This window comes from Syngnathus floridae, chromosome 3, assembly GCF_059516105.1.
Source record: "Syngnathus floridae isolate MCC-2025c chromosome 3, RoL_Sflo_1.0, whole genome shotgun sequence".
Lineage (NCBI taxonomy): Eukaryota > Metazoa > Chordata > Actinopteri > Syngnathiformes > Syngnathidae > Syngnathus > Syngnathus floridae.
The window spans coordinates 15,698,323-15,713,254 of NC_142415.1; the positions used below are offsets into that span (position 1 = coordinate 15,698,323).

Sequence of the window (14,932 nt, forward strand, 5' to 3'; positions counted from 1 at the left end):
TAAAAAAAAAAAAAAAAAGAAAAAAATCCAGTTCACGTTAAGGCGTCCCACAGATCCAAAGCAATTTTGAAGACGCAATTTCCTCTCAGTTCTCATTTCGGATTTTATTCAATCCTAAAATGATTAAATACCGTATATGACTGAAAGTGGTTAGCACGTCTTTCTCACAATTCTGAGGTTTGGTTGCATGTTTTATCTGTGCTTGTGTGGGACTTACCTGTACCCCAGCTTCCTCTCACACTAATGAAAGACACATTTTTGTATGTGTAAATGTAAATTGTACTTATACCTATGATTTACGTATATACTTATATTTATGATTTAACACATTCTGAACACATTTCTGCTCAAAACTCATTGAGCCAATTGACAGGAAATTCAGTGGCCATGTCCCAAGCATAAATGTGTACAGGAATTAGGCATGTTGACTTGAAGCAGAGATTCAGGGCTAACTGCCCTTTGCATTCCCTCTACATTCATGTATATTGAGGACTATAAGTCAGTGGTTCCCAATCACAGGTCCGTGGCCGCATACCAGACCATCGGCCTATTTCCACCTTTGGTAATACCGTTATTTGCTTCATAATCGGCCAAATGGGGTGCATACATGCAGAATGTCTCCCATGAGACTCTCCAGCTCTATTAGTGTTGTCATTGACTGTCACATGCACTGTCACCATCAGAGCTCTAAATTACTTTAAGCCCCCCCCCCCCCCCCCACTAAATGAGAACCACACACAGTTATCAATTATACAGACAGACAGACATGTGGACACACACACGCACATACACACATGAGCGTGTCTAGCACCTAATAACAGTTACAAGATGTTACCCACCCCCCTCTCTTGCAAGCATTCCCTCATGTCAGTCTTTTCAGCTCACTTATTATAGCTCTTATGAGAGATTTTAGGAGCCACCGTGCCACCACATCAACACCCCGACTCTTTGTGGCTCATTTGATGTTCCCATTGGTTTGAGGAGTAGTCTCGGTTGAGTATTAATAACACACGTCAATGAGCAGAATCTGGCGTCTTGACTGTTGTGATTTGCAAAAAAAAAAAAAAAAGTTTGAAAATGAGTTCTTCAAAGCAAGCACGTTTGCTAAATATACACATCATTAGGAATATTTTCCCACTTTAATGCGTGACAAGAGCTGTATCAATAAATCTCCCATTATTGAAATAATCTTACTCAGTTTTAGTGTTGCTTTAGTTTGAAGTGGTCCTCTGTGATAAAGGCTGTTTCTAGAATTTCACAGAGTTAATATGACTTTCATAATGGCAGCAGTTTGACACTGGGACATATCAAATAATTATTATATGAACATTTCTAAATCTGAATATAATAATGCAGGTTGACCAGCATTGCAGAATAAATTATGTTTGACCCCAGAGCTTCTACTGTTGATTAAATCTAATGAAATTCTATATTATTATGTGACATTTTGAATTTGGTGAAGCCACATACAAACAATTGCATATGTGCAAACCACCTTCTACCATTCCAATTTAAAAGCAATTAGCCAATGAAACATCATCCATGATGTGACACTAGCAATAGTTAATAATGGTGCCACAAAACATTAACATATATTTAAGTGTTATATTTTTAATCTAAATTATTCTCTCCATGGATTTAGTGAGTCTGAGATGATAAATGCCTCTTCTCCTATGCGCCTACAAGTCAAGTTCTCTCCTGTGTTAAATGTCCCACAGATACCCGACACTTCCCCCACCAAATCAGCTTCCTTTTTCTCTGACACATGGTACCGAAAGGCTTACGAGGAAACCAGCCGGTCCAGCTCTCGTCCCGCGCCTGAGGGCGTTGGCTCCATGCCTAGCTCAACGGGCACCCCTTCTCCTGGCTCGGGGATCTCCTCACCGGGGTCCCTCTCTGGATCGCCAGGGACCATCTCCCCGGGGATTTGCACCGGATCTCCGGGTTCTCTTGGCGGCTCTCCGGGTTTTGGGACGGGCTCCCCGGCCTCGGGCAGTGGAAGTTCCCCTGGGAGTGAACGAGGGATTTGGTGTGAGAACTGCAACACAAGGCTAACAGAGCTGAAAAGACAAGCGTTAAAACTTCTCATCCCGGGACCTTATTCCAGCAAGGTACGTACAGGATGTGTGTTGCACATAACTCACTCCTTCATCAACTGTGACATTTGGACAGAGGCTCTTATTAATTTACTTACCCGTGAAATATTGGGCCTCCCATCATTACCTTGCCTTAGGTGTAGCTCTGTAATGTGGGTTATTGTTCTCATAAATCAAGAGGATGCGCTGATTTATCCAACACTCACTGACCATCTGCACAAGGAGAGGAGACCCAAACGCTGTTTGCTCTCGGATTGAGGTGTTCATCCATCACACACACACAGCGACAAGACTAGTAGGATTTTTGTGCTGAGCATTCCTTTTACCTTATTGATCACATCACCTATACAGTAAATCCATTTCTCTTATTGCACGGTGCTTTCCCGTCTTGTGGGATTCAATAAAATAGATTAATTGAGAAAGCAGAGCATTTAGAGTGCATATTAATCCTTAAAGATTTGCTGCTTTTTTCTATTTTCTTTGACAGGTGGTTTAATTATACATATTCATGTATTTTTTAATTGTCCTATGGCTAATCTATGCAATCGATTTCAAATGCAGCGGTGACTCTCAATAGGAACGCCATGAAGGCTGGGAGTTGATCGATAAAGGGATTAAATTGTAACCTGCACACATTGATCATCATGCATGAAAATCATTTTTCACAATGTCATCTGCACACACTCATTTGCTCATTACAGATTTTAGCGTGTGAACATTTTACACCATCTGCGCCTCAACTTAGACCTCCTTTTACCTTGTTGCTCCTACCGACCAACCACCAAGATATATAAATATATATAAAATCAATTTATTACACAGGTTGCTCATGTACTGTCCACAGAAGAATTGCAATTACACTGAGTTATTGAGTTTCCAATGGCATAATTTATGCCTTTAGGTCTTCCGCTGCAGCTGACTGAATTCCAGTTAGGAATACAGCAGGGTCACACATCAAGCTCGGAGTTAATTGGCAACCTATAAGCATGTTTTCTGCATCATTGTGGGAGCAATAAACTATAGAAACAGGGGGTCAGAGAGGAAGCAGAAGTCAGGAATGAACAGTGTGAGAGCTTGTTAAGACACTGACAGTAGGAAACTGGAAAACAATCAGACCAATGTAAACCGTTGCTGGGAAGACTACCAATTAGATTGTTATTTCTACAGTTGGATTTGGGGGTCTGACTACTATTTTCCTCTCTGTGGTCAAACTTAGTGTTGTAATTGGTTGAGGAAACAAATTAAACACATTTTACATGGGGAGCTTTGCGCTCGCCAGGCCCTCAATAAAGTACATCGGAACAATTTAATGAGATTCAATCCAAATGCTTAATAGCAACTGTAGAATACGCTGCTGCAAACTATGGCTACAGTAATAAACATAATGTATTCATCAGGATACCTCTGGCAGTGATTATTATTTTATCCCACTGGGAGATTTCATTTTTGTGTGTAGAACACAGTTCAATTGTGATGATATTAAAAGTAGTCGGAATCTCGATTCAATGTCTGAGTCTAAATTTTACTTTAATTGATCTTAACAAAGTCATTGTCTATCGCCCAAATAAGAGAAGTGACGATAGTTTATGAAGAACAACAATCCCAAAGGATATATAATCTCATTGTAGTTCAATATCTGGCTGAATGACCTTTTTTTTTTCTTCCAGTGAATTAAAGGTTGAAGGTGCTGTGAGTCAAATAAAAGCAAGATTCACATTCTTGGTGAAGCGATGTGACCGGATTATCCTTTTCCTTCACCAAAAATGTCAGTGAAGCAGTTTAGTTTGAGAATGTGTGTGTGTGTGTGTGGGCTCATTTTGTGTTTCTGTTCCCCAGCATGAGACTTCATGTTATTCCCACAGGATGTTGAGACATACATGACCCCACACTGTTAGAGTTGTCCCCCCACACTTCGTTCTAGACCTGTCTCTAATTCACTGATATGAATACATTGAGGAATCATGCCTGACACATACATGCACGCACACACATGCCGACGCACTCACAATGGTGCAAATAGTATGCTAATGATGACCTTCAACAGTGTTTCTATTAAATATTTTGCAAATGGTTTGTCTGCTGTATATGTGTATGACTGCTCACTTGCACTGGTTGAGAAGCATACAAAAGAGAAGTCTGCACACCAATGTTCAAATGCCAGGTTTTTGGGATGTGAAAGAATTAAACAAAATAAATAATTTCCAGACTTTTCATGGTGGAGGAAATCATGGATTGGTCAAAGGAACAGTCGATGTTAGCCCAAAGCCATCAGATTTATGCTAGAAAGGGAAAAAAGTCATGAAAAGTCTACTAGAACATCTAAAATTAATTTTGGCTTCGTGAAAAGCACGTTAAATGCTGGCAGTTGTGTGTGGTGAACATGAGTTTGAACGTGACTAGTTAATTCTGAAGACAGCCATTTCCCATTTGTCGGAGGGTGTGCTTACTATAAAATAACAAAAATAAAACCATTTTATATTTAATAGAGTTGTACATGTTATAGGTCACATTAGTGGTGAGAATGATTTATCATGGTCGTGTTATTTCAATACCCCAAAAATATGGCATTTGAGGGGTGTGTAGACTTTTTATAACTTCTGCATACCTTTCACCTACCTCAGATAAATGTGCATTTGAGTAAATGATGACTTTTAGGGGAATAGCACCCCCTTAAATTCACACAAAACTTCAGAATTGGAACTGCTGCCATCAGGCAACATTTCATCACCAAAGGATTAACTGTGTTTCCATATACCGGCTGTTCATCAACACTTAGGGCTCTCTTTTCCTCGATAGCGCACATGGGCGTGGGCGTAAAATCTGGCGCATTTGGGTCAGAACATATTTATATTATTTCCCGTGGAATACAATTAAAAAAAAAAAAAACAATCAAAACATGATCCACTAGTTCCCCAGATTGAATTAGGAATCATAAAACAGTTTTGCACAGTGCAAGGCATTAGAATGCACTTGGAGAGGGATTAAATTGAACAGTGTGTGTTTCACTATTTTGATGCATGACACTTGTGACCGCAGGACTCTGACGCACATCTGGCAGGGGCAGCTGTGCTCACTTAAAGCTTGTGTCCATGCGGTTGTATTGCTGTGTGTCTGTCTGTGTACTCACACACCCCAGTCATAAAAACTCATCTGTGTGTGTGTGAGTGTGTGTGTGCGTTGGAGTTCGGCTCAGGAAAGTGGGTCACTATTTGTGTGTTTTAAAGGGACAGTATCTGTTTCAAATCTAAAAGTCAAAATAAGGTGTGTTTATAAAGCCAACTATATACACTTCCATTTTTGGGATGCCAAAACAAAAGCCGTAATAGGCCATGTTTGGGAATATATTCCCTCCCCTCTCAATAACACTTGAAGATTTACTGACTTTACTGATGACATAGTCGTGACTTTGAATTTTTATGGAAATCTATTTCGCATGCTTGCTCTTACAGTGTTGATTTTAGCAGAAGTATTGATGCATGTCCAAGGATGGGTCATAAGACGCAACACCCTCAACAGATGTGCAAAGTTTTAACACTTTGTGGATGCTTATAAGTATTGATGGACATATTTGATAACTTGTCTAACTAAGATACATATACTGCACATGTAATCACTCTCATGCGGTAAAACAAACAATAGTCCTTCCCGTCACAGTATTCCATAGAGGTTGGATTGTCCTTGAAAGCATTAACCGCTAACCCACACAAATCCTTTTAATAACGATCCAATCAGGAGATGATCTGACCTTGAGCAGAATGTTAGGCAGAGATTTGACTTGTGTAACTGCACTTGTAGATCACTTGCCAGCTCCCAAACACAAGCGAGGTCAAACCACTTGGAGTCCAATCAGCTCAAACAATCCCGCTATAAACAACCAATATATTGATCATTATTTATCTACTACTCTCTACTCAAACTACGATTGCCCAGCTTTCAGTCATAAAAATGTGCTTCTTCATGCATGCAGGTAGTGAGCTTCCCTGTAATCAGTAAATCCCCAAAGACTATAGAGGTAAGCCTAGCGTAACCACGGCAGCTGGTGTTGCCACGGCAGCGACGTGTGACAGATGTGAGCCGCATACATATCTCCATCAGCATCAATGGCCTTCTCATAGGGTTGGTGAGAGACAGGAAGGAAATACTGTATATCACTTTCATGTGTATTGTGTGTGTGCGTGTGTGTGTGTGTGAGTGTGTGAGATGATAGTGAAATTGAGCATGCCCTCTTGATGCCTTCAGGTGTGAAAGGCATTACCATATAGAGCAAGATGGTGAGTGGATGGACCTCTGAGAAGCGGGGTTTGCTTAATTGAAGAGAATTGAAGCATGTCTGTTGTGTGTGTGTGTGTGTATTTTGTCAGCTATGCATTTTGACCAATGCTTGCAATTGAATTTAATTTTGGGTGTGTTTATGGTAGAGTAGTACTCCTATTTTAACCTCTTTGGCAACGTTTTTTTGTCATTATGGTAGTAAATGTACGCAAACAGGAAATACTGAACAAACTCGGTGAGGTGGGGAAAGAAGTCCAAAGAAGAAAACATTTATTTTTACTATTTAGTTTATTTTCAGCATTTTAAGGCACTTGAGGATGACATGTTCAAAGGCGTATTATTTTAAAATGTAAACTTTATGTAGCATAATGCTTCAAAGTGTAATGCGAAAATAACCAGTTGAAATATACGATTATACAAACATATGTTTTTGATCATTGTAGAGGGCACGACTGTGGGCGAGTCTTCAGCCCATATAACGCACAATCAAGGGTTTGAATTTTGTGTGTGTGTGTGTATATGTATGATTTCCATGGGAACAAGACATGTTTAAGAGTGACAACATAAGAAATGTGGCAGTACTTGTTTGAACTTAAAATGAACAAACAATGCCTTCATATTTTTTTGTTGAGTATAGAAACAACATTGGAGATCTGAGATAATGCTAAATTGCTGTGTAATGTCATAGCTTTTAATGCCGCTATGTTCCCGACAAAGTAACAACTTTAAATGCCAAAACCCCCCCAATCCAAATCGACTTGAAGACGCAGCTCATCTTTTCCCAGACAGTTTCAAACGAACAAGATAACGTCTCGCGAGCACTGAGACTTCAGATAAGAGCAAGCGTTTCCCCTCTGCTCAACTTATCGAAACCACGCATCTCATTTTGCTGAGCTCCTTTGGGATGAAGTGGAACCATCAGCTTAAAACCTCAAAAGAACAAAAGTCTTTCATTCCACGGGACACCTCACTTTGTTAGCACGGCTTTGGAAAATTATCTGTGTGCAATATGCAAGATATAAATCCATCCATTGTGATACTGTGCTGAAATATTAATTGTGTTCATGAACCACCCACACCCACAATGATGTTCACCTTGCTGGAAAATAGCCTACTTGTAATATTAATTATTCATATGATTCTCTAATAAATTCTTAAAACGATACCATTATTATTGTTCAAGCATTGACCTGGAGGAGACGGCTAATTGGTCTAATTACACCATAAATGCCAAAAAGCAGGCTGCCTCAGAAGAAACAAGTTGCTTTTGCAGGCGGTTTGCAATTCACTCATTTAATTTGTTAATATGGAGAAAATAAAAATCTAACAAAACTCGATGACCCAAAACAAAAAAACTATTCAGAAGGAGGATACAGACTATTTGTTGACACAATGCTTTGTCACACCACAACAGTCTACCCCGAGGATGGATAAGGAGTGCGGTGTGTTTTTTGCTTTTTTTGACCCTGGTAAATAAAGAGAACTATTCTTGCCTGACTGGTCTGATAAAGAAGCACTGAGTGGGCCAAGGCTCCTCTTGTGCTTCCATGGCCTCAATTCCAGCTTCATTCTCACTTTTCTGTCAATCAATTTTCTCTCCGTTTAAGAAGCTAATGAAGCAACATGCATTCAAGTGCAAGTTCACTTATGAAATGAACATTTATCACATTTATAATAATCCCGCCTACTCACAGACAAAAGCCACGGAAAGCTAAAATTGGATGAAAATGCACTCTGGTGGATTTCATTAACAAGAACACACTGCCGTACACTGCAGAGTGGTAGTTAAAGCACCTGATGCCTTGACGTCCATCGCTACCATGGCAACTGCCTCTCCATCATACAGTCGTCAAGCATCAGTCGCCTGGCCGTATTTTCACACTACCTGTATGTGTGATACATGAATTGAGATATCTCCGATACTACATCTGTGCATAACGCCTATCATCTTCCTGGCCAGCCATCAAATGTGACTTTTTTTTTTGGCATTGCGCTTACTTGTGCTTTTAAGTCTGAAGATTCCAGCAGCAGAGCCAACATGAGAAATTGTAGCTGGCCAAATGTTTCTTTAGCATCATGTGCCAGCTCCTACCCTCTGACTGTGAAGTCTCACTCACTGATGGGTTTATTTGAAGACCCGCTAACTGCGCTTCAAACACGAGTCAGAAGGCTGCCATCCAAGCTCACATAGACTCACTGTCACAAGCTGTCAAAGAGAAGACATTCATCTTCAACTCATCATGCTAGGTGTCGTGGTAGGTGTGAGGGAAAAGTTATATATACTGAATGTGAGTGTGTTCTTTGAGTTAATGGACATTTATTTGAGTTTTTAAGTCAATTCCCGGATAAGTATGTTTTTCAGATAGAGTAGTATTTAAAGTATACCACATAATATTTGTAGTCGTGTTTATATGAATGCTGTAAAGAGTACAACGAGTATATACAGACTGAAATAAGAGATTGTGGGCCCTATATTTTTCTGCAAACTGTGTTTCTTTCTTTTGGCATTTGAGTAAAGGGTCGCACAGGTCGCGCCACACACACACACACAAGTTGTGGATTAATTTACAACTGGGGTTTTCCACATGTGGCTGGATTAATTTACATCGGTCTGTGATTGATCTTGAAAACGTCTGAGACAGCAGTAAAGATTGCATTACACTAAATCAGTTTTTTGTGTAAATCTAATGTGTCTGTATTGACTTCATTACAGATCCTCTTTAATATCAGATCAACAAACATAGCAGCAAAAACACTATTAAGCTCTAAAATCAGATTTCCAAAGAGAATTATCAGTTCAGTCTCCCTTTCTCACGGTCATAGATGCATTAATTTAACAATGTGTTTTTTTGTTGTGGTTGCATTGCATCTTTTTTAATATTACACAATGTTGCAGAGACCACATGAGGTACATCTGCACAAATTTAATTGACAAAAAATACTGGAATTAATTTTCTGTCTGATGCAAAGCATTTCTATACCACTGCAAAAACAAAACCCACAAAAGTAAACATTGCAAAATTAATATCAAAATTAAAAGTGAGCATTTTAGCACAATTTAGCATCATGTACTTTCTTTGAATATCTATCTTTCATCTGTGCAAAGCGACATAAATAATATCCTCATGCCATTCATCCTCACTCCTTATCAGGAACAAGGAAATAAAGAGGACAAATGAAAGAAAGTACAAAAGATAAAGCTTAGCAAGATAGAGTGTGTGTGTGTGTGTGTGTGTGTGTGTGTGTGCATATGTGCGTCAATGTGTGTGCGCGGAGTAAAGAGAGAATTAAATTGGTTTGTTCCTCGCATGCGCCTCAGTCAGACACCGAATAGCCTCAAGCAGTTCAACTTTCCAATTACCTCGAGCAGATGGAGCCCGTGTGGCTCCATTTAAAAGCTCTGAAATTATTATTGTTGTTTACCGTTATCTGCTATTGACTGTACATCGGGGGATCGAGTTATGCAGCCCTATGTATCCCTCTCATGTACTCTTCCCAACTCACTCGACATCATCCTGGACATCCAATCAAATGCGCCACCCCGGATCTTCCCGCACAGCAGGAGACGAACAGCTGTTGTAATATGCTCAAGACCCGTGGGTCGAATTTGTCAGCCGTATGGAATTATAAAGCTATCTGCGCCCGATGGGTTTTGTTTTATGTTATGCAGAAATTATTTTTAGATGCTTGGAGGGATGTTAGTTCCACCGAATCACCAGAATTCTTAACAATCAGTTATAATTCTTATAATTTCCGTATGATGTTAGTGTAAATCTGAGTATGATATCTCGGTGAGTGTCGAGCAATCCCTCGTGGAGTCGAACTAACGTTGGTACACAGTGGTTGCTTTCAGGAGGTCCCGTGAATGAATGGGTGCCACTGTGTGAACATGACGCCTGAAGGCAAACTCACTTGGCGCTGACTCGGACCGTTTGGAAGGCATTTTAGTTAAAGAGGCTCTTAAGATGGTCCAAGTGCACACTCAGAGGGGGTATGTTTATTTAGTGTTTTACGAACCATTTTGCACACACTTATTGGCTTCCCATCTTACCTTAGAGCTATTCAGCGTTTTTTTTTTTTTTTTTAAAGTTTGGGCCATTTTAAGTGCACAGAGGTGTGAATGACTTAATGCAATCTTCAGGTTGCTTCTCAAATTATGAAAGCCTCACTTGCCTTTTAGCCAGAATACAGAGGCTTGAAGCACTTATGCCAAATGTAAGCTAGAGTTGTCAGGCAGATCGACCTCTTGAGCATCCCTCACTAACCTTGGGATGGAAGGATACTGGAAGGAGGAACATATGGATGGGAGCAAGAGTGCTAGGGGAGGAGAGTGCGACTGTGTTCGGGTTTGGGACATGGCAAGATGGATTACCTGAGTCGACAAACAATACATCAATGTCAGAGACACTTAAAGGGAGCAAGAGAGAGAGAGAGAGAGAGAGAGAGAGAGAGAGAGAGAGAGAGAGAGAGAGAGAGAGAGAGAGAGAGAGAGAGAGAGAGAGAATCCATTCTACAATCTGTGACCACTCCCACAGTCCTCTCACCATTGGCCTGTCTTAGTCTGCAAAATGACCAACATTTGGTCTAATCCGCTTGGGCACAAAGTTACGTCGCGTGCCGTGCTGGATTTATGCCGCTCATGAACATAGAGCATTATGTGGTCAAAACAGTCAGAAACAAAGATGGAGAGTGACACCGAGTTCCGTTCATTTTAAGCTTGGGCACAGACATAAAGAGTTGCTTGCTATATGGCGCATCTGTTTTTAGTATTTTGTACCCACTTAGAAAGTTTATCAACCCACTACAAACACTCACTGGTCAAGTCGTCCTATTTTTGCTATCCCATGTGAATGTGCTCACAGTACAAAACCCAGTTTTTGTGGCGAGCGCTTCACCCGGGTTAATCCGTAGTAGCGTTGACCCAAGCAATTAATTATGGCTGTGAAGCGCTGCATGAAAGTAGACTCCGACAAGCCGAAGCTTGTCATCAGCATCATTGTCGGGAAGGCTGTTCAAAGACACATTTCAAGGCTGCGACCATCTTGGATGATGCATCCAAATCTGACTGAGGGATGACTTGTGTGGATTACAAGGAAGCGCAGGCAGCCTTCATAATTCAACGGCTGGTGCGTGTGTGTTTTTGAGGACGTTGATGCATTGTAGAAAACACTTGCAGTGATTTATAGCAGGCCGTTAACATCGCCCAAGTCTGGATTCAGATCAAACACGGGAGCAGTCCGTCGAATGGCTGCCATGCTGCCTTCTGGAGGTTTGGTCACAGTCAATGAGCAAACTATAATTAGGTTCACGCAGCTCTTTAGTTAAGATTGTGTTTGAAGACATGTTATGATGACAAAAATTACTTATTCCCAAATGACCGTTTGGGGAACGCTCTGAGGCACGCACACATGCAAACGTGAAGATCCAAACACAGCAGAAATCCCAAGTGAACAACAATGCAGCGGGTTATTAACATTCCCCTGCAGCTACTTAGGTGGGCATGCTAATTAATTTTCACGTCGCCATGGCAATGCAGACATTACTCCATCTTTTTCTTGGTTGCCGCATGTCAACATTACAAGCATGTAGTTTTCTTTTTTTTGCATTTTGGTGCTATAGTTTTATTTTCACATTTGTTTAAGGGGACGAAACTGGACCTGGACCAATTGAACATACAATAAGCTAAAAGTGTTTCCAGCAATGTCAAATTTGACCTTGATTTCAAACAGTCATTTTTCTTTTTAAAAATAATTAAGTAGTATCTTTTGTTCATATGCAGGCTGTATCAAAGATTTGGACTGATAAATACCTCTCGGACAGTGTCAATCAAAACAGAACGTATGAAAGTACTTAGAAAGTATGTTTGTTTTTTTCAGTGAGATGTCTATAATTTTTAATGAATGACTATATTTTCATAATTTCCTAAGAAAGTACTGTAGTATCAAAGTGTTCCAAGTGAGCTTGGATGCTGATCATCGGAGCTTGTGGCAAAATTGTTATTCTTAGAATTAGCCCTGTCTGTTGGCCAAGAGAATTTGCTATGGTTCCGTGTGCTTTCTCCATTCTTGCTGATTGGCTGAGAATGAGTTTTACCTTAGAGTGGGACAGTAAAACACACAATTAATAATAATTGCCTGATACAAGCGCACACACAATAAAAACAAACAGCATCTTGAGAATTCTTGTGCATGTATGTGGTTGCCGTGTCTGAAACCATTTATAACATACATCATTGACCTTGATTCGGCACTGAACTATCCACTCAGTCCTAACTCATAAACACACTGCTACCCTCCATCATGATATCATATGATCAACGGCGTTCCTACTTGCAATTTATAGCATTTTCACACTCTCTTAACTGTTTCCATTTCTACTCCTTGCTCATCCCTTTATCATGGCTTCCCACTCCCGCCTTCTGCCTTGCATGCATGTGCATGTGTGTGTGTACTGTGAAGTGCAGGAAACCGTCTGTGTCTCTTCTGCATGAATTCACCCATCCCAGACCTGCTGGGGAATACGGCTTCATGTGTGTATACCAGCCAGCGCATGAAAGTGAGTAGGGAGCTAAATGAGTATTGGAGAGCTTTGTCTTTCTTGCTCACTCAACTGGAACTGATTATATTGTGTTGCAGACACACTTCCATGCTATTTGCTTCATAAATTAGAATTTTTGTTAGGCTTCCTTTTTTTACAATGAGAAGTAAAAGGGGCACAAAGATCAAGTGTTTTTAGCACAATTTTGGGGCAAAATAAATCCAAAAAGCAAAATATTAGTTTTAATCATTTAACGCTCGCTCAACTGAGGTCTCGTGAGATCCTACCTGAAGTCATCATATTACCTCAACATCCCACGGGAGAAATATAAATTGTGGTCCATTTTACCCTGCTAAAGGCTGTCGGTCAGTATATGGGTTGAGTATTTGATTGACAAGTCCATGTACTGCAACTACTGAGTGTACCTCCAGTGTGCACACATGCAGAAAACATACTGAGGGTGTAACACGAGTGACTTGACATCTCCCATCAAATCTCAGTATCCCTTTGTGCCAAGTCTGCATGGGCATGCACGAACATTCACACACCAGTCAACCAGGTCAATGTTCCGTCTGCCGTTTCGGCCTCACAGCATTTTTTCTGTCACTCCCTCACGTCCTGCACACGTCGTGTTTGTCTGCCCTTGTCGGAGGAAATGAATCAGGCGCACATCGACTATCTAGTGCTGAGACTGATGCAGTCACCCTCCGAATACTGATGAACTCAAAGACTGACGATGATATGCAGGGAACAGGCAGCACGCTCCTTGTCAAGATGTTCTTACTGAGCCACCACTGTGTTAATATGTCTAATAAGGCTGATAATCATGTTTTGAAAGCATTTTGGCATTGTTATAGGAAAATAAAATTGCCCATGTCGTCCCATCAAATTACTTTTTTTCAAATTGAGCTGAAGCTTGTCTGCCAACATAACAACATGATACTGGGCTAATTATGGTGTTTGGACCAGCGGAAAGCAGGCAATTCTATAAAGTTACCGCTGTTTGTACAGATAAGTGACTAAACAGGTTTGGAGTGGAAAACGGAAACGTAGAAGCACACAAGAGAGGAAAATAAAATGTTTGTGAACAGCACACATTAAAATGCTTCCCACTCTAGACTGACCCCCGCAGCCAACCACACACACCCAAACCCACAGCTCTCATTTTCTTTCTACATTGAGAGAGATTGGCTACTGCCCAAATTTCTCCAATTTGGTCAAATAAAACTCTCATCTCAAGCATTGAACACCATGTCCAATTTATTGCTTCTTCAGTGTGAAAGATTAATTGCTCCAAAAATATGCATTGATAGAATACTATAAAATTGACAAATCAAATATGCAGATATTTGATGTGCTTTGTTTGGTTTATCATATCTAGCACATCCACACACAGATTATTGAGTTTACAGTGAGAAGTCATGACATGCATTCATGTCACGGGCAATTCTGCAAACAGTCTGCACTAGTCAGCTTAAGATGTCGCATGTGTGTGTGGTGTGTCATGCCAGTCAGGATTATGCACTGATCGGATATTTGGGAAGAGTACACCTGGGGGCTGACAACTCAGTGCAATCGGGGGTAATTTGTTAAAATTTCCTTTTGCACTTCAAGCAGGTTATCAACCTTGAAATAAAATGGTGCAAACAACACAAAATACTCAAATGTCCAATTGTCAAATGCTACGAAACACACACACAAGTTACTTTAAAGCAGCCAAACATTTCTTACCAGCTGCCCATGTGGCCTGTGTCTTTGATTGAACAAACATTTCCAAACGGTTCTACCCCTTTAAATGGTTGACCTGTCTGTCACTAATTGAGTCTCACTAGAAACATGTAGAAGAGGAAATGTTCCCCAGTTAACTGAAACCTAACCTAACATTATTCTGAATTGATCCAAAATTTCTGAACATGCATGTTTGGACACTTGCATGCTTGTATGTCAATGTTTAAAGCTGATGTTTTTGTCAGTTTGTCCAAGTAACAAGGTAGTTTTTATCCCAATGTACATCGAGTGTGCGTGTG

The 14,932-nt window shown here is 40.4% G+C and overlaps 1 protein-coding gene and 1 long non-coding RNA gene across 6 annotated transcripts in view; one reads left to right on the forward strand and one right to left on the reverse strand.

Annotated features, from left to right (window-relative positions):
* Positions 1 to 14,932, forward strand: part of kif26ba (kinesin family member 26Ba) — a 50,119-nt gene that overhangs the window by 766 nt on the left and 34,421 nt on the right. For 3 of the 5 annotated variants that reach the window (XM_088372204.1, XM_088372205.1, XM_088372206.1), the window contains one exon: positions 1,719 to 2,111. In XM_088372204.1, coding sequence (XP_088228330.1) covers positions 1,719 to 2,111 — 393 coding nt within the window. Of the gene's footprint in view, positions 1 to 1,652; positions 2,112 to 14,932 lie in introns of those variants that run through there. The other 2 variants (XM_088372202.1, XM_088372203.1) reach the window with 1 other exon arrangement.
* On the reverse strand, positions 184 to 14,702 carry LOC148400788 (uncharacterized). The gene is made up of 3 exons (XR_015857785.1): positions 14,637 to 14,702; positions 2,195 to 2,309; positions 184 to 2,007 (listed from the first exon to the last, which is right to left on the reverse strand). It is a non-coding gene; the product is annotated as an uncharacterized LOC148400788 (long non-coding RNA).